The 26,375-nt window shown below is 42.1% G+C and overlaps 1 protein-coding gene across 21 annotated transcripts in view; it reads right to left on the bottom strand.

Annotated features, from left to right (window-relative positions):
* VEPH1 (ventricular zone expressed PH domain containing 1) overlaps positions 1-26,375 on the bottom strand; it is a 97,853-nt gene that overhangs the window by 37,850 nt on the left and 33,628 nt on the right. For 13 of the 21 annotated variants that reach the window (XR_012043525.1, XR_012043526.1, XR_012043527.1 and 10 more), the window contains 5 exons: positions 23,555-23,721; positions 21,792-22,001; positions 13,104-13,324; positions 6,205-6,414; positions 4,885-5,279 (listed from right to left, as the gene is read on the bottom strand). Coding sequence is in view for 14 of the 21 variants with exons in the window: in XM_072868544.1 (XP_072724645.1) it covers positions 4,885-5,279; positions 6,205-6,414; positions 13,104-13,324; positions 21,792-22,001; positions 23,555-23,721 (1,203 nt within the window). In the remaining 7 variants the exon portion in view is untranslated. Of the gene's footprint in view, positions 1-3,568; positions 3,701-4,884; positions 5,280-6,204; positions 6,415-11,685; positions 12,175-13,103; positions 13,325-15,298; positions 15,741-21,791; positions 22,002-23,266; positions 23,722-25,052; positions 25,139-25,598; positions 25,647-26,375 lie in introns of those variants that run through there. The other 8 variants (XM_072868552.1, XM_072868553.1, XM_072868554.1 and 5 more) reach the window with 8 other exon arrangements.

The following is a 26,375-nucleotide window of genomic DNA, read 5'->3' as shown; positions in this document are numbered from 1 at the left end:
GCAGAAAGGCTGAAGGACCTCTCAGAGAGCACCTACTGCAGCCAGTGGAGAAACCGCAAATGCAACACAGGGGTCTTGAACAGGGGCTCTTGTTCTTAATCACTAGGACCCCAGCCACACAGAGGCAGAGGAAATCCTACCCAGCATACACTGAAAAGCAATAACCAAACTCAGGAGCATTCAGGAAATTATAAACGCACAAGTCTGGGCCACTGCCATCTGCAAGATCGTGGAGGTACCGATGAGATATAAGATCACAAACCATCTGGAAAAATATGGGCTGATGAAAACTACTTTCCTTAGCTCCATGAAAGCTAAAGCGCTTGACAAATATGGTGGCTTTTTTTTTTTTTTTTTTTTTTTTTTTTTTAGGAAAAGATCCACAGGATTAAGAGGATTAAAGTGATGAACATGACATAAAAGAATGCCTCAAGTGGCTTAAGGTATGGCAGAGATGTGAATCTGGGCAAAGTGGTTCAAACTAAGCAGGAACTGAACCAAACCATCATCCCCAAACTGAAACAAGTGAAAATACATGGATTTTTGTGGTTTCGGATGCCTTCTTTCTGCCCCAGTTTAAATCTCCTCTCTGACTGCAGTGTTAGTTCCAAAAGATTCACTTATGCACATACACACATTCATCTGGTAAGCTGTTGTAGCTTGTCTGTTCTTCAAAACACCCTTAACTTGACCATTTTCTTAGTATAAGACATTCTGGCCAACAGCTCAGTCTTAACCCTGCTTCTGCTGTAGTATCATCACCCAGTTCACAGCTCTCCTCTGCCTGAAACACATGCAGCCAAAAATAGTAAATACTAAATGAGATAACAGAGCTGAGGACGTGTCAATTTTTCAATGTGTATAGGAGGCATCTTCAAACTGTCACAGACAGATCATGGATCCATCCTTACAGTTTTTAACCTGTATCCCTTCACAGCTGTAAAATCTAACACTTATTATTACTTAAATTTTGACATACAGTATAATTCGAATGAGCTTATAAGTCAATAAGGAGACTGAAAAAGCACACCCTGTGAAGCAAAAATGTTTTGTGAGGGCTAAGACCTACACAGCAAATGTCTGACTCAAGAGCAAAAAAGAAAACTGGCAAAACACAGACAATGTTACAGAGCAGAGGATGCAATCAAAGACATGCAGGGGACCTGGAGCGGTCATTGGATCTGCCCCCTTACCCACACTCAGAGGCAAAAGTGCCTACGACATTGGGAGTTGTAGAAGCAGTACAGCTGGCTGGTGGCGTAAGGCAAGCTTCAGAAGAAATAAAATCTTATATTAAATCAACTGATGTATGTGGAAAAAACAGAAATATTTCAGGGAGCACCAGCCCTTCTTCAGATCTGTCAAACCTCACAGCCTTTCCTTGCCTAGGCCAGCTTTCCAGGTTTCTTTAACGTGCTTTTAACCTCCACAACCTCCTCTGCCAGCGCAAGCTAGAGAGCTTTTTCTACTGTTTAAGCTGAATCTTTTTTTAATTGGTATTTAAGCTCATTATTTCTTGCCTTGTCCAGCATGGGCTGTTCCTTCAACTGTCTTGCACATAGCTGAAAATTGTTATCAAGTCCTCCCTCTGTTTTCTCCTACTTTGGTTAAGAAACCAAATTTTCTCAATTTTCGTCCTTTCGAGCGATGTTGGAAGGGCAATTCTGGTTCGAGTCAGAAAGTCCCACCAGTACCTTATCCTGGTATTAGCTCACAAAGGGCGAGTAAAAGAGCTGTAAGCGAGGAGTGCAAGAACAGAACAAGCACACAGCAGTAATTTCCCTCCTGCTCTCCTGGTACCTCCATCTGTGGCTCCCGTGTTTCCAGAGTCAGGGGTGGTATTATTTTGATAACCCTTGAATGGCTCTAATCCATGAATTTACCTAATCACTTTTGAAACCAGGTACCCTTTCAGCATGCTTAATGTACTGTAGCAATCAGTTCTGACATTTAATTACATGTATCCCATTATGTGTTAAGAGGTGCCTATTTTGTGTATTTTGAATTTGCTTCCTGACAACTTCATTACATGTTCTCTAGTACCTGTAGTAGGACAGACAGAGAGCCACCACTCCCAATTAATCTTCTCAGTCATTCATGATATTGCGAGTCTTTATCAGCTGTCTCTTTTCTGGACTGTGGAGTCCCAGTCCATTTTTCTTCATATGGAGGTCTCTGATTATCCTCATACTCCTGCTACTGGTCTCCTTTGTCCTTCAAGATTCAGGCTCCAATTAATGCAGATGATGACATAATGATGTCATTTGATATATCTCTCTCTCTCAATAATTCTTCTCTTGTCCATTTGCTTTTTTTTTGGCTGCTGAGCACTGAACTGAATGTCCTCTGCCATTCTGCAAGGCAGCGACTCCGTATTGGGAAAACCTCAGCAGCCTCCTGCTTTCATTCTTACTGCTCTTGCTATTATTGAAAGCAGTTTCCACTCATCAAAGGGATATAACTATATATATTTTTTAAAAGCTTATGTTTCTGAAGAATTTCCTAAATATTTTAAGTTCCAGGTCTGGCAGGGACCGTGCACACTCATTCTGGATGTATCCAAAGGCATGCAAGCTGTTTCTGTCCTCACCAGCACGTCATCGCAACATCCTTTTGGGGATGCCACCCAGTCTCAGTTTTAAGGAATAAGGAATTCGCCGTGTTCACAGACAGTCTGCCCAAAGGGTAGACATCATCATCCTTAGAAATGCAAGCAGGGGGTTGAATTCTGTTTAAGTGAACCGGACAGAATTTGGCCCATCATTACTTAGAAATTCTTACAACTGGCGTCAACGCTCTGTTGACCTGCATGTGAGCTGCCACTTGAAAGCCCAGGAAAGGCATGACTAATGAAGAGGTATGTGGGGAAATCTGCCCTCTCCATTATTAGCAAACTGCAGCGCTATTTTGCAACACATTTTGCCACTATTTCCTTCAAGTGCTCTGTTTCATGGGAGATTGCCCTGAAGTGCCTATCTTTTCATATTTTCCTGGTTTACATATTACGTTTCCAGTTCAACAAACCCCTACATAACCAACATAAAATTAGCCAACTAAGTATATTAATATTTTCTAACATTTTCTTACTATTTTCTAAACGTCTTATTTGAAACGTAAACCAGATACATTTGAATGGGCCTTTATAGTGTGTGGGAATCACAGAAGTCCAATAACTACAAGGTTTTTGATGGAGCAGTTTATGTAATATCTGAGATATTAACAAAGCTGTCCCCTGCGTAATGAGCCAGACTGCATTTCTTCAACTTATTTAGAATGAGTCATATAAATCTCCTGTTCTGCACATGTGTCCCTACTCAAAGAATTTCCCTAAGAATGCTAGTTGAAGATTTTCAGGAAATTACAATAGTTTGAATGAATTTAGAAATAGTCACATGCTTAGAACATATCATAATAGGTACTTCAGAAAGGAAACTGAGCAATACATTTAAAATTAGTCAACGTATTGTATTTGATTAATGCAAGGTCATAGCATTCAGCGCTTCAAGCCAGATTGTTCACTCTTATGTTTCCACTGTGATTTTATGAAACAAAAGTTTTATCATTAATTCTACCAAATAACTATTTCAAATAGTAAACCTGGAATTTAAAATATGTAGGAAATTCTTCAGAAACATAAGCTTTTAAAAAATATAGTTATATCCCTTTGATGAGTGGAAACTGCTTTTCAACTTCTTGGCCACTGAAAAAGTAAACAAGAAAATGTTTTATCAACAAAAGTTGATATCTGATGGACCTGAAGTTACATAGTATTAGATGATGACACTTTAAGTGACTGCAAATTACCTTAATTTATTGAGTCAGCTGCTCTTTGAAATCAATGTGGCCCATGAAAGGTTGAGCTGTAAATTGCTCACGACCACCAGCAAGTGGTTAGATGCACACAAATTCACATTAAAGGGAGCGACTGCTGCTCAGTATAAGCAAGAGGCTCACAACCCAACCTAAAGAATTTACTTCAAAGAGGAGTATCAAAGACCCATCTTGCAGCGTATTGCCCATCTCCCCCGCAGTCTCACAAAACCAACTTTCTCGAACTTGAAAACAAATACCCACCCTTGATGAAAGCAGAAAACATTAAACAACCCCAGGGAAGTGGTGAGATAGGATCCAACCCAACCCGAAGTACTGGGGATCTCATTCTGTTGTGCCTTCAAGGAGCTTTCTGCCTGGGCTGGAATGTGCTGACCTGAGGGTCCTGAGCTGCATCATTTCTGGTATTTCTGGTAAGTGAACTGATTTAACATTGTCGTGTTCATGAGGAAGGATACCCAGATTTGCTCTAGACCAACCCAGCAGGCCAAGAAGGAGGCTTAAGTATTAGCATGTGCTTACCCATACGCCTGCGTGGCCAAGTCCGACCCACGGCACGTGCACTCTTGCGCTCAACCCCTCCATGACTGTTCATGCAGCACCATAACTTACAGCCCAGAGCTGGGTGACAGTCAGGAGGAGAAAGGCAGAAAGGCACATTCCCCTTGCATGCCTGCCCTGCAGACATGCCCAGAGGTATTGCCAGCCCTAGCCAACAGCCACGGCTCTTCAGCTGGGTGTGATAGGTCCTGCCCTTTTCCAGAGAGCTCTGGGTTCATTCCCTATGACAGCCAAAAGGCAATCCTCACATTAACCTTCATGGGAGTCTGGGGTAGGCGAGGGTTGCACTATATCCCTGAAGGAAAAGAACAACAGTCCTGGAAGATTTCAAAACACTGCAGTTTGTGAACGACACTGTTTTGTAAAACTAATGTTCCTCTCCATCCATGAGCTCTGCGCTAGAGGATCTTTGCTGCCCATCTGCCTGAACCCCGTGATGACTTTCAGTGTGGTGTTAAAGTTCTCATAATCGGCAAGGCTCGGACCTCTTACCTTCAATTACACACTGATCAGGGATAGGAATTTTCCTCCCCATCTCCGTGACATACGCTTTCACTTTACCCAGGTTTTCCTTCAAGTGCAAGTAGAGCTTGTCCTGGTATTCCGCGGGGCTCGTCACGGCCTCTGCGCTTCCTTCGTGGGCCTTTTCTTTAGCAGATTCTGGCAAATTTGCTGATTCCATGTAATCGATGCTTTGGTGTGAAACCGAAGAATTTCCCAGTTGTATTGCTTCAGTATCAACACTAAAAGGCAATTTGTCATTTTCTTGGCTAACGTAGATCTCGGTGAAGGAGATACCAGCAGTTATCTCCCCGTTCTCCTCATCCTGTCCATTCTCTGAGTTTACCCCCTTCATGCGGACTGCATGCAAAGCGAGGCTTTTGGACCTGGAAGGCGATTAAGGAAAGGAAAAATGTTTTGGAATAGAGGTAAGACACAAAAATCATCTGAAGACACGCTCTTCCAAGTTACCTCTGTGCAGCTGGTAACGCTTCAGAGAGCTGAGCGTGGGGCTCACTTACCCAGAGGCAAGTATCTTTTGATAAATATGCATTTCAAAAGCAAAACTCAAGCCACAGCTTTAATAAGCAAATGAAACTAAATAATATCCATATATCACAACATCTGCATGCCATGGACGGAGCTAGTCAACCTATCTGCAAGAAACTTATAACCCCAGCACTGGAATATATGTTTATTGATCACATCATAAAAATGCCATCCAGCAGCCATTTTAACTGAACCAAGATTCAGCCTCCAGTTCTTCATTGCCCCGTACCTATATGCTGAGGATGAAGTTAAGCCCCCGTAAGAGTAAGAAGGGTAGAAGTGAAGTGACTGAAAGGGGAAATACTGGAGCAGGAAGAGAAGACCTCTGCTGTGAAGCTGCGGTGCACAGGCAGCCTAAGGACACTGCGGGTGGACGTTGCTGTCCAAGCCCTTATCTCACCCAGGGTCCCGGGAGAGTCGCGCTCATCTCACACAGCGCACAGGCAAAATTTGATTCAAACATTTGATACGTATTGTTAGCAGTAACACCCAAGAAAGGTCTCTGTATCTTCCTTTCTAGTAATATCTGTATGCAAATATTCTCCTATCCCTTGTGCTGTTTTAGGGCACAGAAGAGATTAAATAAATAATTTAGAAATATTTTATCCAGCCTTTGAATTCACAGATATGAGACTTGGTTAAAATTAGACTTATGATGCCCATAGGTATTGTGCAAGCAGGCCAAATTCTCAATGTTTGGATAAAGTTTTATTACAAAACTGATATTCATGAAAACCACTCACACATTTTACAGAGCCATACCTGTTAAATCTCATATCCTTCCTTTCTTCTTTAGAAACCTGGCCTAAACTGTATCTCCGCACTGAGCCAGGAGTACTGTTGTCAACATTTATTTTCTCTTCAAAAGCCTGTATTTTAACTTGAAGCTTTTCATCTTCTTCATTTCCATTCATAACAGATTTTAAATCATCCAGTGGTACAGGAGATTCTGTTTCAGTATCATTTTCCATCCTAAGGAAGTAGAAAGCAGAGATTTAACTCTGGCACTCTGTGTTCATAGTGATGCTGATGCTGCGTTTCTGCCTGTGACCTGTATTATGTATCTAGTAAAATAATTATGTTTCAGCAGAGATTCTCTTAGAGGTTGATTAATCATTTTCAGAAACATCTTCTAGATCTATGTCTCTGTCAGATGGATCAGAAACATTGAACATCTCTGACTACATTGGATTAGAAACTGCACGTGCTATATCCGCATAAGCAAAACCCAACTCTTTCCCTGATAGTCCCATAGCAAAAAGTTTTTCAACTGAACTTAAACCATTCTCTCAAGCTTGTTAAACAGCAACTTACTACATTATTTTCATAAACCAGAAGTCAAGCTAATTGCAGAGTTTATAGAATTCTGTGGTTTTAAAGGTTTGATGAAAGTACATGCAGTTCCTACTGAATTGTACTCTGAGTAAGAAAAATCTCTTTTAAAACTCAGCACATGGACGTAACAGTCTCAGGAAAAGTTCTATGTGCAATGTGACTGAAGTTCAGCAAAAGAGAAAGAGAAAATGAAGAGTTAAAATGAACTTGTAGGACTGCAGGACAAGCTCTTTTATTTTAAATTTGATTGTTACATTAGTCTTAGAATATGTAACCTTTTAATGCAAAATTCAAAGATAACTTTAAAATAAATTGAAGGGAAGCTGTTAATCTTAAAGGACAAAGAAATCTGCTGTCAAATACACTGCTGGTAAAAATTTGCTTTCTAGCGATTAAAATATCCTCTGACCAGTGAAGAATGTTGGCTTCACTGGGGGCCCAGCAGTGCTGCTGCAGGGGCAGCGATCGCTACCAGCCAAACCCTCTGCAGAAGGGTCCCAGGGTGAAAGATCCACCACCCCAAGCCAGGGCAAGGGGAGGCACGCCGATGTCACACCCTACTCCAAGTGCAGCCGTTTCCGTGCCTTAATCAGGTTTCCTAGATTAAGGTTTTCAATCTGAGTGCTGGATTCCCCAAAACAGGGCTTCTGAAAACAGAGTGTGCTGGGTTCCTACACAGCTCTCAGCCCGCGGCGAGACTCAGCTCCTCCGAATATTGGGCCACTCGCCAGAAAGCTAAACCTTGGGTATCCCACACTCTCTCTTGAAGATGCTGCTTGGCCTTTATGCAGCAGCAGGACTGGATTTCCCAGGGGACCAACAGCATGCTGTGGCAAAAGCACTGTTGCTCCTTCCTCTCTTCTTCACGGAGGTGCCTTCTGCTGGGGATTTATATGTTCCCATCTTACTCCTGCAACTATGGAGTAACCGGACCAAAAAATCATGAAGGCAGTACAAAGACAATCAGAAATCTCTTTGAGAATTAAGGGGTGTTCGACAGTATTTGCTTTTTAAACTCTACCCACAGCTCTAAAACAAGCTCGTTTTGCTTCTGACCGTTTCTTTGGGTTTTGTTTTTTGTTGTTGTTTTTTTCCTGATGAGCAAACATCTGCATAGCTAAATCGGTAAAATATGGATATGGAAAGCCACAAATGAGAGTTTTAACATAGCGCTTTCAAAGCAGCAGAGTCTCAACAAGTCATGCTCACAGTTGGGAAGCCTATTAAAAACTCCCAAATACTGCAAATTACCAATTGTGGAAACAAAGCATGTTTAAAAAATAACAACCACGAATACTGCATCACAAAATGCACTTTTTCATTTGTTTTGATAAAGGCAGTTCAGGATATTTCTCAGGGGAGTTGGCAAGCTTTGTCTTGTTTTGTTTTTAATTTCGGCAAGATCTCATATTAACAATGCAGAACGCTGAAAAAAAAATATTCTTCTGTAATAAAGAACCTTGGTATGATCTTTGCTAACAAATCTTTCTGGAGATGTGGGACAAGATTTAATTTATTAGAAAGCTGTCACTCCAACATAACTCTCAACACTGCTCCCATTGTGGGAGCTAAGCACCAAGAAAAACGCCTGTTACGTACGTATATACATATAAAGCCCTCTGGCTACAGAGTGGGGATTGATGGACTGATGGGGTTTATGAATGACAGACCCAAACCAGCAAGCCTCAGTGATGTTTGGAAATAAAAATGGCCTTTTATAACAGCACCTTTTAGTCCAGCATTCTCCTGTTGAGCTCTGATGGCTTTGTGAAGGAAACGCTTGAAAATGCTTCTGCTAAAGAAACACATTAATGAATCCTATTTGCCATACGTAAAGCAGCAGTAAGTTAATGCATACAGGGCTCATCGCTGCCTGGTGCTCCTCAGACCACCACCTCCGTTTTGACCCTGTTGGTGCCCGGGATTTCAGAGCAACGGCGAGCGCTGCGGGAGGGACGTAGAGCGCTCAGCCCTGGGCATGCCCCCAGGGGACCACTTGCTCTCACGTGTACCCGCTTTGCGCTCCCATCAGTTCCCATGAAGCCAAAAGCACATACCCTAAGCGAAATGTTCAATGAAGCCTCTACCCCACGCCCAACAGGATGCCTGGCAGGCCTTCCTGCTGGCCTCCCCTTCCAGCAACAGTAAAATAAACTATTGTTTGAAATCTTGGCAAGAGACATTCGGTACATTGCTGAGGTTGCTGGAGCAGGATCAGCTTACGCCAAAGCTCAGGCTGGTTTTGAGAGCAAAAGGATGCACAAACCTACCAAGAAATCATAACGACCTGGCTTGCAAAGATAGTGCTATGCTACTCATCGTTCCACTGCTTTTAAATTCTCTGTAGAAAGAGATCTAAATATACAGGTCAGCAAGTCAAGAGCGATACATTAATTTGAAGAGCATTTCTCCAGACCACCAGCAGCATTATCAACATCACCAGTCAGGTGCTTAAAATGGGAAAAAGAGCATAGACAAATAGAAATTGCTAAAAATACTCTTGAGATAGGATTGCTTCCAGGGCTTCAACTCTGTGTGGATGTAGGCAACATGAATGGATCAAGTGCAGGTCCTTGTGGTTCGTCACTGTGCAGATATAATCACCTCCCCAAATATGACGGAAGCGCAGATTTGAAGAAGGCAAGTGGTGGATAGCAATGGCAATCTCAAAACCTCTGGCTCGCAGTTGGGAAGCCTATCAAGAGCTTTCACATATTACTAGGAACTGATTACGGAAACATCATCAGCTAGGTATCGTTCAAGGCTGAGGTGCACAGGGAGCTGGAGGCTGCATCCTCCGGCACTTCACACGCAACGCCGCTCACAGCCTCCGCGCTCGCAGGTACTAATGGGGGAGGCCAGAACATTTTGATAGGTGATGCTGGCAGACACAGGCAGCAGAGTGGCAAGGGGAGTGCACGCTTCACGCAGACAGGCTTCTTAGTACCCGCACTGAATTAATCACACCATAGTCCCTTACCAACATAGGAAAGTCTTAGATGCTATTACAGCTCTCTTCACCACTACAAATGTTAATTTAAAGAAGGACAAATACAGTAGAAAATGAAAAGCAAATGAATGGTAAATGAATGCTCAGCGATGCCATGTGCTAGGCCTATCGAGTCCTTTAAGGAGAAAAGATAATTTCATCCAGCCACTACACAAAAATGAGTAGCACTGGTATAGCCTGTTATGCTCGGTTCTTACCCAGAATGAGGGCTTGGAAGTGTCATTAGATTTTCTTTCTTTCTTTCCTTTCTTGCCTTCTTTTAATTGACCATGCTATACTTCTAGGTTGGATCAGTCCATTAAAACTTGATATGTGTTCTTAAAAAGCACCTCTGAGACTGAATTAACTTGCAATTTTGTGACAGTAAGGGGCAACAGAGCATCGCATGGTTTTAATTATACTCTCCACTAACTGCATGTAAAATTCCCTGTGTCGAACAACTCCAAGCCAGCCATCACTCTGAAGAAATCAGTTTCTTCTTATGTAAACACATGATTCTGGAAGGAATGGTTATAATCCAGCCACACATTTTAAAATCCTGTTTTCCTTTCACAGCATAAATACTCTGGATTGCTGCTCTTTAAAAAACATGGCAGCTCAGCAACTGCAGCAGCTCTGGAGCTAGGAGGGTATTTCCATTTTGACTTCTGGGCCAGTCCCACTTAGGCTAGTAGTAGTCAGAAGAAACTCCACTTAAATCAGTGGAGAACTCTCAGTTTAGCCTTAACCGCTGCTTCATACTTGTTCTTGCCCGATCTAGCTGATACTATGTTTGATTCAGGCCTGAAATGTAAACTCAAAGAACACCTAAAAATTGTAATTGTGAAAAATCAGTGTTTCACTCTGATCTCTTGTAGCCACGTTGAGATAGATGACAACGGCAGCTGCAAGCGTACAGGGAACTGGGGTCACAGAGGATTAGGCAGGAAAAAATAAAATAAAATTAAATTTAAAAAAAAAAATCAACCGGCAGATGGCAAATAAGGAATAATTTCAGAAAGATTTGTTTGAAAGGGTCCAGGCCCTGCTACTGGCCCGAGACAGCTGTGTGCGGGGCAGACCCCGCTGCAGCAGACACGTCCCGGGACACCGTTCCTTACCCAGAGGAGCATTAGGAACAGGTTTTCCTTCCCATCGCTTCTGGCTACGCTCACAGCCGCCTCGTGGCGAGCGCGGCTGCATCACAGGGACTGTCCCGTCTCATAAAAGCAGCAATTTATCTACATAAATGTTAAAAACTGCTAACAACAAAACAAACAGCGTGGAGGAATGTCTATTTTAAGTTCCTTCCACTGCAGACACAAGGCCAAACTCTGCCCTGCCTTAAACCAGAATAAACTCTGAGCAGCTCCACTGCAGCCCTGCGATAAGGTGGGTGCATTTTCATCGTCTGCCCCTACATATTACCCTCCAGAGTCTGGCCCCCTGACCCCAGGGCGACTTTCGTACCCCGAAGACAGCAGCTACATTTTCATTCACGTATATGCACGGCTGCGTTCAAACTTGTCACTCGGAAGCAAATACAACTTAAACAAGCAAACAGCCAAAGCCTTTTCCTTTCACACTCAGTATACTCAGTAGTTTTTTTCCTGAAGGAAAATAAGGACGTTTTCTGAAAAATCCACTGAAAAATATTATCACCTCCTCCCTTCTCCTCCCCCAGACTCTCCACCCAAACAATATTTTGCATCTGTAACCACACACATGCAGATGAAGCAGCTTCTACTCCTCAGCAAAGCAAGTCGTTAACAAAGGGGAATTTTTGAGAGAAATGGAAAAACACAGCAACAACATTTTAATGAAAACCTTTTCTTGTTTTTTACCAGCTCTAGCGATAAATGTTATGTTCACAAGATAAGGAACAGGAATTTCACAATATTTTAGCAAATAAAGTAATTTTTCTACCATAAATGAAGGCACATGGTGGGCTGCATGAATAATTATTATGCTTTGTCACTGACGCCTCAATTCCTGCACTGCTTCATTGCAGTTCCCAGAACACGACATCCTTCCGGTCTCTTTCGCTAAGTGACATTTGGCATGCTCTTCTTCACAGCTGAACTTGACTAGTTTGGAAAACGTGTATGTCATTTCATGCTCACTTTGCTATCTCCACTTAGGCTTTTTCACTATCTTCAATGAAACTTTTCATAAAACGAGTGCTGAGGGCTCGATTTCAGCAGAGGTTTCTGCCACCAGGTGAAGTTCGGACATTTCTTACAGCCTTGTTGTAAAATGAGGGACTGTATCAGAGCTCCTCTCCTTTTTCATTTTTAACTCTCTCCAGGATACCAATTAATTGTTTCTCGAATGACCTCAATGTTTTGGCTCCATCTCCACAAGTCTGTCTCCAAGGCTATCCTTCATGGTTATGAGTTTTCTGACATCTGTGTTAAATTTTATCACAGAATTACTATTCCTTTGTGCCCTCTTGACCTATTTCAGTATACACAATGCTAATTATAACTCTCTCCCTAATTAAAAGTGACTACCACCATGTATTTAAATAACGCTTATATTCTTACTATGATGAATGCAGCAATGCTCCCAATGCTTTAACCTTAGGATACACATTTAAAAGAAGGTGAGCGAGCAGAACATCTTTTTATACAAGCTTGAGAATTTTTTTCAGACTTTTTTAGCAAACCCTTATCAGGGAGCTATGCCAGTCATTGTTCTCATCAGCTTCAGTGATTATCTTCTAGAATAAACTCAATGATAATTGTGTAGCCTGACTTCACCGATTTATTTTTAACTGAAGCTTTTTACATTGCCTTAGTCTACTTATCTGAGACATGGCCTTCTTCCTGTTCTTTAAGTGCTAAAACTTGAACAGCTTCTTTATTCTTCAGCGCCAAATGACGCAATTTCTGTTGTATGATGTTCAGAGGTCATTCTGCCCGGTAGCATGAAGCTGGCATCTGCAGTGCACCTACAGCTCTTACTGCCACCCTTTAATTACCGATTTCTGCTTTAGTGTCAATCATCCTTACGCTTGCATTTGAAATGAATACCTCAGGTTACTTCTACAAGCAGGGATGTTGCCCATTAGGTGTCTGTAAACTATTTTGTATGCTTACCTGACCCTATAAATTGCACAATCCAATGGCTGAGTGAGTATATACTGGAATGATATGAGATGGATATCAAGATCGATTTGAAAATGGCAACGTAGCAACTTATAGGAACTGCAGTACACCTTACTTTCAGCTGACTGTTCATTCATCACAACTTCAATATATTTAATATAAGTTTATACTGCCTCACACAGCCATGGAGATGGCTGTGGCTTTAATCGTATAAAAACTAGCTTTACCTGGCTCCAGATGTGTTGTCGTTCTCTAGCTGTCGGATGAGGAGCTTGGCTATGGCAGTGAAACTGTTGCTCATGCGGTAGATATCTCTGCTCTGGGTGCCCAAGATGCTCGAGAAGGTGTCAGTGAGACTTTTAATTTCCAGCAAAAGAATATGGTGAAATGAGTGCTCCATGTTGGCCAGCTGGTTCACCAAATACATCAGGCACATTCTGGCTCGCTCCTAGACAACACCAGGAGATAAAAACAATTTTAAACAAATTAACTCATTGTTTGCTTGTGCAAGGGAGGTTTGTGTGCATGCTGCTCATTAAAACATTATCATTGGGGAATAGCGGCTACCCCACCATAACTAACAAAGAGGCAATTGCATCAGACGCAGAGTTTATTTTTGTGTACTATTGACATTACATTTATTCCTCTTGGTATTACCTAACCCAGCCTAACTTTAGTACACCTTGTCTCTTTCTCAAACCTGGAGACAGAGTCCCTAAAGCCTCTTTGAAGGGCCCTGCATTGCTCTAGGGTGGTAGATCAGCCTGGCTCAGTGATCAGAGCACCAGCAGCATACCTAGCTCCGCTTTCATCTTTGATGAGCCTTATAAGCGTGGCCAAGCTACTTCACCTCCCTATACCCAAGTTTCTGTGCCCTTTTTTTGCTTTATTCTGTGCTGTTTGTGGCAGGCAAACTCCTGTAAGGGGCCAAGCACTCACGCATGCTGCTCCAGTTCACAGGGTCTTCTCCCCCAGGGTCTTTTTCCTCATGTCCGTACCTGACCTGTTGCACATGGAGCTTGCGGAGGCAGCAGCACAGACACAAACATGTTACAACCTTCCAGAAGACCTCAGCTCAACAGACCCTGCAACTCAGATCTGCACTGGTTTGTGGCACTGCATGACCCATGACCAGCTGTGGTTTTGTGTCTTTGTTACAGCCTCGTTGTATTAATGGGCTAACGTCTGGATTTTTGCTTTGTCTGTGTTCCTTTCCACTCCATAACTGCAAAGAATCAAGGGTCATCAGGCAATTGAAGTGAATTCTACGTATGCCATTAGCTGTTACAAATACTTTGCCAGGAGTGAAGATCTATTTTTCAGACCATAAAACGTTTCCCAAGCACGACTTCCTTTCTAGACCTGCTGGGTGTTGCTGATTTGCTATATTTAGCAGTGTCACCTAAGAGCCTGTCGTCACCAGCGCTACCCAGACTGAGTGGGAGTCCTCCGGCTCAGTGTTGGCAGAGGAGCGAGGTGCAGCGGGCAGGAGCGGGGGGACTATCAGCATCTCTTCTCACTAATGGCGAGAGGTTAAAGTACCTCGTAAATCACAGGGGTTCTCTCCTTTCATAGCAATTCATTTAGAAGCAACACTCAGATTAGACCCGTGACTAACACTGCAACAAAGAGAAGTTTAAAATGAGATTTTGTTTTAAGATCTCATCACATGTGATAAGGCGCTGTCTGACAGCTGTATCAATCACTGCCAATGCACTGAAGTCTGATATGCCCTCTGTAGCCACAGTTTTGCTAGCCAACTTTTCAGGGGGATGTGATCTCGCCAATTTATCAGTGAGATCACATCCCCCACAAATTAGGATTAAAGGGGCTGTTTCAGATCATAATATTAAACATGCAGATATTTTCTAGCAAAGATACTTTATCATCTCTGCTTGGCAAGGGCACACAATTCCAGTTCCAACTATTTCTGTATGTACGTGTACAAATTCACATACTAAAACAGAAACCCCAAAGGTGAAGAAACGCATTAGGGTTCTTCTGTTTTGTTGTAATTGTCCTAAGAGTATTAGGTTCCACAATCATAAAAAAATCTAAGTGGGAAAAGCAGCAGAGAGAGAAGCAATTAACTCAGGAGCTCATGTCAGATTCTCCACTGGGGTAAGCGCGTATGGCTCCACTCAGTGAAACCCACTTGGTACTCAGCAGATTGTTACAGAAATTAGGAGATACTTTGCTTTTAGAGCCTGTGCTGAAATGCAAGCAAAGGCACTTTAAGAAAATAAAAAATTCTCTTCTTCCCAAGGGTTAGCAGAAAAGGAGGGGAAGTCGTGTGCCGCACACATCCTCAAACTGCGGGGCAATACCATTATTACCTCTTCTCTTCTGGGACTGTGTAACAGGAGAGAAAAAATTGCTGGAAGTTTGATTCCAAGTACAGCTGGGCCGTAAAAATACACGGGGGACTGTGGCAGAACATGGCCTGAGCATCACAAGCAAGACATTTTTTGAAGAAAAAGTCAACTTATTTCAAACAAAAGAGGATCTGCTACGCCGTGCCATGACAGAGATAAATGAGAAAAGCGTATCAGACAAATTGCTTCCCTTCAGCCATATGGGGAAAAACTACAGCTACCTCCTCGGATGGGCTGAGATGGTGTGACGGAATGAGTTTTTTTCTCAATGGCTTGAAAGAGGTTGTCTTTTTGGTGGATATTCACTAGTTTATTTGGAAGACAATCCTCCCTCCAAGAGATAAACACAGGCTCAATTAACATTTAAAACACATTTTTGTTTCCTAAACAAACTGCAGCAGACGTAACTGGAAGAGAAGTTTTGACCCTTTTCATGTCACTTTGATCCAGCTGGAGCATCTCCAGCCATGCTGAAATGCTGCTACTCGCCTGGAGTGAGGTAAAAGAACAATAAACTCTACTGAGTAACATAATATGTAACTGTTACACAAAACAAAATTACAGCAAAATAGCTCAACATGAAAGCAGTCATTATCCCCGCCACAATTTTTATCCAAAAATTTTCAGAAAGCCTATTTGGATATACATAACCCATTGTTATTTTAACAATGCTTATTTTATGTATTCATGTAGTTTTTCATAAGCATCCCTTGCATTTTATGGCATTACATCTGCCAGTAGGTAAAGATCTAAAATACAAGCAATGAGGCGTGGCAAAGTATTTCGCTTTACCTTAAAATCAGGCTCAGGAGACTACAAAAAGAGATCACAAAACTTTCAGAAGTAACTCCGATTTCCAGCTGCTTCAAAACATACAGTTGTTGGAAAAAAAATGATTAAAATGTTCATTTGACCTATGCCCCAAGATGGTGTTTTGCTTTGCACAAATTTATGGTTAAGGGACAAGTTCCGATTTCAACTTCGCCCGTGAGACTGTCACTGACATCAACAGAAGTGGCGTGTATAAACAAGGGGGCAACCTTTAAAATAAAGGGATCTCTTTTCAGCCAAATCTCTCATCTCTCCAGGGGTCTGTCTGAACTGCCAAGGTGGAGAGTGCAGTTCAGTGAAAGCACAAGAGGTTGCTTCTAGAAGCCAGCGGAAAGGATTTTCTGCTCATATCTGCAATCTATACCATAAAGGGCCAAGCCTCAATCCTTGCCACCTCTTTTCCCCAAGTAAACTGCCAGTGAAACAAAACGTCAATGAATAAAATTCCAACACTACCATTGTCGTTTCATTTCCCACTTGTTTTGCTTGGCCAGGAAGGGGATGCTGATGCTGATTCACATCTATAAGTAAGAGCCAGCAGCATATCTGTAACACGCTCCGTTACAGGAAAAGGAAGAGGGGGAGAAGTGCCAACAGAGGTTTTCAGGAAGGTATTGCCACGGTGGGCTGCAGACGAGACCATCAGCAGTGCATGTGTCTGCAGGGACCATTTTGCTGCTTGCACATTTCTACTTGGACCTGATCTAAAAAAATTAACTGGTTTCAGTAATGCTTGTAACTTAGCAGTTACGCTTAGATCACAGAATTATTTTAATTCTTTCTTGTGGGTGCACTCATTGTTATATACAGAGACTTTAAGATCTGTCCAGCTTTTACGATGCCAGATGTGTTTCTGCTTATTTTATCGCAGGCTGATTGTCTGCACTGCAGTGAGTGATGCCCCATACATCGGGGAAATCCATGGCATTTTGTTTCCTTTCAAGAAGCCTGATCTGCATGGGAACATCCAGAGACGCGACCCGTCTCGTGGCTCACGAAGGGTGGGGGAAAATTCTGCACAAGGAACAGCCAGAGTAAAGCAAACAAAACCTTTACAAGGGAAAAGGACTATGAGAGATCCCCTGTGTTACTAAACACACAAGAGCCACAAGGACCCTTTGGTCACCACGTCCGGTCTGATGCAACCCCAGGCAATTGTGGACCAACGAATGTCCTGCCAAAGCAGCTCCCCATACCCCCACAAAACTGTGGGCTACAAAGCACTCAAGGTCCCTGAAATTAAAAAAAAATAAATCCATATGGTAGAGAGACAAAGCTCGCAAGTAGAAGGTGAGAGAAAGACCATTAGTTATAATGTCTGTGAAGGAAGTGGGAACTTGCTATGTGAAAACGCCGAGGTGATGCGAGGAGCAGACCACATCCCACATCACAGAAGAGGCAAAAGCCGCATGAAACAAAAGTATTTGGCAAGGAGAAAATGGGAAACTTTAAGCCCCCCCAGCAACTCTAGCACAAGTTTTGCACCCAAACTGGTGACTGGCCTCGGCTCCAGCATGCAATGCCCAGCCATCACCCAAGCACATTTTAAGCACTCTTTCTCCACAATTTATACCAGAGGGAATAACTGAACTGGCAGCGTGGCACTGCCAGAAGCACATCCAAACCCTTTGGGAGCACGAGTGACACAGAGGTACTGCTCCCCACCGAGGAAAGGCAGGAGGCACCGAGTCTTCCAGCAGAGAGCAGCGGTGCTGGCAGAGGCAGCTGCCAGACTGCTCACAGGCAGGGCTGGGGCAGCCGTGGCAATGCAAATGGTGCCCGAGACCTACTTGCTCCTCAGGATGCCCCAAAACTCCTGTAAATTGTGCCTGGACCTCTCCTCACCTGGACATCTTGCTTTTGTTTTCGCACCAAGATGTTCTCCCTGGCTTGAGCCACAGTGTTAAGAGCCTCTTTCTGCCACCCCGGCTCCTCTGCCCAGCACAGAGGAGACCGGACAGAGTGGGGACAACCTCCAGAGAAGATCCAGTGGTGAGGTTTCAACATGTGTAACCTGTGTCCAAGTGACAGCATTGTGCAAACCTGGCACTGATGTCAGGAGCCTCATGGACCGACATGGCTCAAAGGTGATTGCAGAAACAAAATAAAGTCACTGGAGCACTGGAACTACTTACACATTTCGGTCAGGGCAGATCTTCCATAATTCAGATATTTTTTAGACAACAAGAGAGGAGAGGAGCCATTCGTCTCACGTTAGAAAGTTCACCTCTGCCACCCTTTGCGTGTTGCTTTTATCGATGTTTTTCAGTATCTAGTGAAAGGTCTCCCAGATGCCACTAAAACAGAGCCCACTACAAACAGATGAAAAGCATGCCACCCCTCCAAGCACGCAGCGCTCGTGGCGGCAGAGCGGGCTGGAATGCAGTCTGCTGCTAAGTCAGCAGCTTGCAGCTTCTTAGAAAAATAAGACATATGACACAGGACATAATGCCAGTTACTCGACACTTATAAGAGAGAGATTGGAGATTATTCAATGCAAGCTTGCCCAAGGCTACGTGTGTAACATTTGGTAGCTATGTGTATCCGCACAAACAAACAGATTAAAAAATATAAGGAGCAAATGTTCTGCAAATCATTTCTTTGTAAACTTTACTGTAGTCTATAATTTCCAACAATAGATGAAATACAACATGTCCAGCTGGTTCCTCGCTTGTTCTTGGTATTGGTATAAAACAATAACAACCACAAAAGGCAAAATAAATACAGTCCCTTTTCAGTAGCAGAACACAGCAGAAAAGGGGCCTCAGAGACACTCACATGGGAAGAGCTGGTTCAACACACTAAAATACAGAATCAGAATTAAATCCTTAAATTCTGATCCCCTCTGCGCTCATTTGAGGATTAGCTAGTTATAAGCTGTAAAGCTTCTAGGAGCTGTTGACTCTTAAGTACTAAACACAGAACTAAATGTGGTCAGCTGCAGTTCTTATAAAGGTAAATTTTGCTGGGGTGATGTATGTAAACAAGGAGAGAACAACAAACTTCATTTGGCTCACAGTCTTCAATGTGATTTTGGCTTCTCCCCCCACCCCCTGCAACAGGAATAAGATTTACAAAGCCAAACCAAATCTGGTTTTGATTCTTACAAGATAAATTGCATTTTAAATCAATATAAAGCTCAAGATCAGCAGGAACAGCAAGTGTAGTGTTTTCCTGTGCTGTACCCACAGCAATCAGACACCCGTCGCCTAGCCAATACACACTCAAAACTAAGGGCCAAAGGAGAAAGGATTGGCCTTATTGCAACAAGTGAACTAAGACTTGCACGACATCCATCCATGCCAGCAACAGGAGTGCAGAGGAGCTGCCCCCCGACCCTCCTCCCTGCCTGCCACCAGGCTCCCCTGCTCCACAATATCCATTTAAATTAGTGCAACTTTCTCGTCTAAGAGTATTACTGAGACAATTCTGAATTATTAAAAAGGTTGCACAAAGGAAAACTTCCCCTTAACTTCCCTGCATTTCTCATGTGTCTTGTTTTACCTTCAGCAACATATAACAAGGCGTAACACACTGTGATGCCCTATGATGGGTTTGCCCGATGTGTCTACACTGAGGTAGGTGACGTGCTTCAAGTTGCACCGCTGATCCTTCATCATCGAGCAGAGCTGTTGCCTGAACGCACTGACAGCTGCCGGCAAGCTGTGGTACAGCGTGCAGAGCCTAACCCCCCAACAACACCCACTCCCGAGATTTAAGGGACTAACTTTGGTTAGGGGCCAAAAGAAAGTATTTTCTCTGGAGACAAAAGCCTCTCTGGAGATTCTCCAATGACCACTATCATTGATGAGAGCACATCCTTATCTGTATCTAAACAAGCGAATAGAGGAACTGTCCTCTTAAAGGCAGAAGATGAATATATGGAGGATTTTCCCCCACACAGCAAAACAATGCAACTTTTCTCTCCTCCTCCCTCCAAACTGGCCTCCAGCAGAGTCAAAGGAAGGGCAACCAAAAAGTCTGATTCAGAAAGGCAAAACCTACAGTGAAATCTCTAGCCTTTATGCAGACAAACTCCAGTTGACTTAGTGCAAGTTTTGCCTCAAGGATCACTGAAAGGACAAGGAAATGACGGGATTCAGCTCTTTGCTGAAATAAATTATCCAGGTTACTGTATGGCAGGCATCAGTGCCACACTTCAGCAAAGGGTTAGATTTATTACATACCATTCATTTTCTGCTACATAATCGAGTTTTGTCACAGCCATAAAAATTTGAATTATTTACCAGAAACTCTTTGAGTTCAGCAGAACATGATTTTTGCCTTTACAAAGCCATGATTTAAGGTGGAAGGAAAACGTCTATTAACAGTGGTGAAAGACACATAAGCTCACACCTGGGAATGAAAATAAAATCTCATTAAAAATCATGATGTGTCATAAGTAAGTCTAACCAGTTTGGTGTCCTCAGGACACCCAAGGTCTTGAGCAATCAGATAGTTTACAAGCTCATGGTGGTAATCTCCTCCAGGCTGTATTTTTAGGAGCTGGGGACAGCAGCAGGGCAAGACGGGTCTCATGGGGGTCTAAGGCATTTCCCAGTCCCAGTGGGACAGGGCTAACATCGGATCTTCGTGAGCAGCATCCCTTGGTGCTGGGGACGCAGGGATCTTTGGGCTGCTCATCAGAGCTGGTATTTTGGGGAGGACAGAGGGCTCTGGGACCTGAGAGCTGCCTGACGGTTTCTGTACACACAGTGTGTTCGAGTCTGTTCATGGCACCTGGCTTAGGTGAACATCGCTCCCGCATCCAGACCGCACAGTTATGACTAAAGCAAAAACTTCAGTGCAAATTCATTACCCTGCCATGAAACTCCCATAATTTTTTAGGAGTTTGTCACTGTAAACCCCTTTTAGGCATAATGTTCCCACTGGGTCAGATCCCAAACCAAGATGTTGCTGTGACAGACTTGAGCCCAGCATCACCACGGAGCGTTTTCATTATAAAGACATTTGTCTGAAGTATCCAATTAACTACGGCTATAAAGCCAAAATATCTGGATTACACCATAGGAGGAAGTTCATATTTCACTGCACGATTACAACATTCCTGAAGGCTATATGCATCTAAAATATGATATCATACAAAGGGTGTGCAAAATATGTTTTTCTTTTTCTCTGCCTTTCATTTCACATATAGATACACTGCAACCTAACTTAGCTAAGCCCTTGGAATAATGACAACTATGTGCTTTTATCAAATAGAAGTTTTAGCCATTCCATAAAAAGAAAATTCATATAAACAGAACATATATGTGCACAGACCAGATAGTAAATAATAATATTAATAAAATTTTATATATTTATCTTTACAATTATGAGAATTTAAATATTTATCTTTTTCTTTCTCATTAATCTTTTCCAGAAATTTATTTCTCTCCCACTAACATAAAGCCCATTTCTGCAGAGACCCTTTACTACGTGACTGTTCCTTGGTTAGAAGATCGAAGTGCAGTCTCAGTCACTAAAATACCACATCTGATTTTTGTGGTACTTGCTCTCCTAGCCATACTGGCATTACAGTCTAGACCTACTGTGGTCTTATGACCAGGAATATGTTCTGGTAGGGCACTCTGGTCACTTGTGAAGAAAGGACTACTTAGATGTATTCCTTTATATAAGATTTAGAAAAAAAAAACCCCAAACAACCCAACCCCCAAACCAACCAACTTCTTTTGGTTTTAAACTTACCTCATCAATATGTCCAACAGCTCCAAAGATCTTTGCTGTTTGCCCAATCAAACTTGGAAAACTCTCACCAATTTCTTTCAGCATGGGAAGAAAAGTGGCTAAGGCTGTTGGTTCATAGCTGGATATTTCTATAAGTATGTTTAGAATAATGTCACTATGGTTAGGGTCTCTCAAATGTCCAAACAGAAAGGGAATACACTCTTCCAACACCTATTAAAAAATCAGACAGAAACAAATTGTGAATATATTTTTTAATTGTGACTACATATAACCAAAAGAGGTACTGTACCATTGGAGGGATAAAAATAAACCACTAGACTTTGATTTAGTAAAATAGTTTTCCACCCTTGCTGACCTTTGCATGGAGCTATCGCTGAGGTCAATCAAAGTTCAGCTCAACATATGGAATAAGGGTAAGCTGTAGCCTTGAAATATTGCAGTTATGCATATATAAGTAAGGAAATGCCCAATTGTTAAAAAAGAAAAAAAAAAAACAACCCTCACCAAGTATTTCCCTTGCTCTGGGCCAGTTCTATACTTTTTTGATTAAAACAACATCGGACTTAGTCTTTCCCAATGATACAGTAAATTAAAGTACTAGTAGAAATTTTTGGTTTCCACCGGAAACTAAATAACGTGACAAGGTTAATAGCTGGAACAGAGGAAAAAATAAGAGGCAAGATCCTCACTGCACACAAAAATGCTGTAGGCAAGTTGTCATTTCTTGTAACAACACAATTTTCAAGACGCTGAGGGCATAGTCCTTAAAATCATTTTACAAACAGGATACAGTGTATACAACTACCTACTGAATGATTATTTTTAATATAAACACACATGTACCCTAATACACCTCTGATTCGGTGAAACTGTTGCATCTGTGCAAAAGACATTTCAACACAGAAACAGGGCATGAAGTGACCCATTCTTCTGTTATTTTTTTGAGGATTATCAGTTTTAGCAAGCCGATACCTATTGCTCTGGCAAAATACTGCAGGTGGGTGGCTGAAAAAATTGTTAGTAGTAATAAATGATAATACTAGTAATAATGATAATACAAAGCAACTTCAGACACGTCGGCTCCAGCATGGAGCCCCACAATAGCCAGGGGTGCACCCCAGTCCCCTCCAGCTGACAAGTCCCTTGCTTCCGAAAGGAGTTCTATTCCACCTGGGACTGTATATCACGACAAAGTTTCCTTGGCTACCTGGGGAAAGATACTAACTATTGTTGATTCTTCTTTTCCAAAGATTTTATGAATTTCATAAATTCGCAAAGCAGGTAGTCTTGTGCCTTGTTCTAATGTGCTAGGTGCTGTCAGTGACAGGCAATTTCCAAAGCATGATATATTTTGCCTTAGTTAACTAATCTCCATCTCACTCCTCATCAATTCCTAACTCATTTTGATTTTCCTTGATATGTAATTTAATACAGTTCATATATTCTAACGGAAACATAGTAATGGCAATTCATACTTAGCTGACAGGGAAAGAGCCAAAAAAGTAGAAAACTGGTTTAACACAAACGTTTTGGTCCAGCAGAGTCATTGTTATGTTCTCTTTATGATGAGATGGAGAATTTGGAATGAAATTAAAGAATTCACGGGGAATTAGCGTAGGAAAGCACTGTCATGCATGTCACGGGACTCCTCACTGTTTGGAGAGCAGCTAGCAGACAGACCTTCCCAAGTCATCTAAAACAAATAAACTCCTCCAAAAGGAAGTGGAGCATTTAGCAGTAAGATCTTCCAAATATGGTTTTACCCCCAGTTCTTTTTTCCTAGCCACGATCTGGAAGAGCCTGAGGAGGTGATGTTGTTCGGCTTGATCCAGCTGAGCCATCAGTGCCACCAGCTCCCTCAGATGGAGGTTTATCAGCTGCGGTTGCTTCTCGTACAGAGCAGGCAGGACGCGCAGCAGCATCGAGTTCCCTGAGAACAGAGCAAAAGAGAAGCCAGTGACTTACTGTCGGTCAATACCCTATGGCTGGAGAGGGCCCTAAAAAATTAGCACACACCTGGAGACACCCGTTTTTAAGAATCATCAGTATGAAAACTGGGAGGCATAAAACACTGTAGAAAAATATATACTGGGCCAAGACGACAAATAAATAACCTAAATAGAACGAATCATTGCACGTGTAACAACGCAGGTGTTAAAAAAAAAAAGAAAATCCTATTAATTATAATTTTCTTTCTCAAGTACAGTATCATGAGAAGGCTGCTTAATGAGCTTTCAGATTTGGATGGTACTCTGTTGAGTCCTAGACCAAAGTAAGTGTGATTTCAATTAAAAAAAAAAAAAGGCTAGAAAGCACATAAAAGCTATATTTCTCCTTTGTTGAGATTCAGACTTTCAAATTAAATAAGCAGCATATGGAAAGAATAGTTGGTTATTAAGAGAACTAAATATGCATGACAGTAAATTTGAACATAAATAGTTAAGGATGCCATTTCCAGGAATAGAAAGGAGCCAGAGAGAGTCAACAGCAGACAGACAGAGATACGCAAAACCCTCTCTCACACATTTTCTTAAGATGTCTGTGCATAATTCAATTTGAAGTCCAGGCTCATACCAAAATATATAACTTCACATTGCTCTACATGCCTGCCTCAATATATTTAAGTTTCACTTGAACAACATATGGAAAACATCTGCCTATTGCAGTGTAGTATGGCTCCTTTTTGTAAACCCTTGAAAGTCCTTAAGGTCTCTTTGGATTTGGTTTCCAATAGGAACTAGCACTCTGGCCTGCTGCTTTTTCTCCCATTTAAATCTGAGCCTTACAATTTTGGAAGATAAGCAAGTCACTTCATGGATGGTAGAAAAAGGATGCATGGGTCAGAGTGGACCACACTGTACTCTTGCCAGATACAGAAAATGCACCCCAAGACACTGTTAGGTCTTGCAACATCACCTCTGAGCCAAGTAACTAACATATAATTCATTGCAGGTTCAGACAACTTTTAGTCAAACAGCTTGTAATGATCCCTAAGGGGTCCTTATGCTTCGGAGGAGTGCCTCCACACTATTCAGCCAGCCACGCTTCTGCATCCTATCCTCAAGCATTTATTCTGCTTGAAGAATCATTGGCTTCTCCTTGAAGGCAGCTCTGAGCCCTCCGTACAACCACTGCAGTCCTAAAGGCAAGGTTCAGACCCCACCTCTAGTCCCATAGACACGGCAAATTTCTGTCTTGTTTTGTTCTATATATAAACCTCAAAGGCCAGTTGCAAAGGCAAGATATTTGCTGATTAATTACCCTAAACAGATTAGCAAGCTGTGCAGTTCTGGCCATTTTCTGGCCACATTCTTTGTGCAAATCTCTTCCTGATGTTACAAGTGAGTCTGTAAAAAAAAAAAAAAAAAAATAAAGTGTCACTTCTTTTAAGAGCATCACTAACGTACTGTAGGATTCATGAAAAGCACCAATTCACCCAAGGTTAGAACGAAAATGGTGAGAGGATGTATTTACTTGGACTTCTCTAGACTCGCATCTGTGTCTGAAACTGAACAATTTTGCAACCAAATACACTAAAAATTATTTTCTTCTCTGAATAATTTAGTGCTTACAGGAATAAGTTCTTTCTTTGCGCTTGCACACATGTAGTTTCAACTGGAAGTTTTCTGCCCATATGGAGCAGAGCCCTTAAGCTCCAGTTGAATTTCAGCAATGGTAACAATTGCAAAAGATTAAATTCCCATGTTCCTAGCAAAATTCATCTCAGCCCTAAAAGTGTAGAGTGGAGGAATTCAGCAGAGATGAACCAAAACTAGCAACTTCAAACAAGGAAAGACAGCCACTAACCTGAGGCATGGTATTGCCTAAGCTGGGATGTCACAGGTAGGAAGGTATCTGGAAAGTAAGACTAATAATTCAATCTGAGAAAACAAGCATTTTAAGTGTCAGATGTATTAGAGGAGTGATGCAATCTGACATGACACAACATGATGGATTGCAGCCATGAAGCTTCTCTGAACAAAAGTACTTTGTACAAATGCAAATTTGGGCAATATCTTCCGGTTACCATACAGCAAACATTCGGGGTTTATATTCACTAATCAAGATAAATGAAAAGCAAAGGCAAATTAGGAGCAACCCCATCACTTTGGAGTGATATTTAAATGACCTCACTGACATGGAATCGCTTTTAATTGAATAACCTGGCTGTACAAACTTGTAAACAATCCAAGCAGACATCATCACAGTTTGTGTCTGTTCTTTGTATAACTTAAAGGTCACAAAGCACAACCTAATTCACTATTTTCTTGTACTGTCATGTTTCGAGTTAGCTCCGAGTACCTCTTGCCATTTGTTTGTCACACCTTTTCAGTTTCCAAGGGATTTACACGCATGCAGCTCACCAACCTTTTGGTTTGGAGAGCTTGGGCCGTTCCCAAGTAATTCACTTTTTTCCATCTTGCTTTGTCTGACTCAGTCTAAACCAAGAGCCTGAAAAGTATGTTTGTTGTCTGAGAATGGAAAAACATTATACTCAACTCCTTAATTACCTTCTTTCCCTCTTCATTCCCCTACCACCCTTACCCCCAATATTTTCCAGATTAGATTTTCTCAGACTTTCCA

This window comes from Ciconia boyciana, chromosome 7 (assembly GCF_034638445.1).
Source record: "Ciconia boyciana chromosome 7, ASM3463844v1, whole genome shotgun sequence".
Classification (NCBI taxonomy): domain Eukaryota; kingdom Metazoa; phylum Chordata; class Aves; order Ciconiiformes; family Ciconiidae; genus Ciconia; species Ciconia boyciana.
This window is presented reverse-complemented; position numbering and strand designations above follow the sequence as displayed.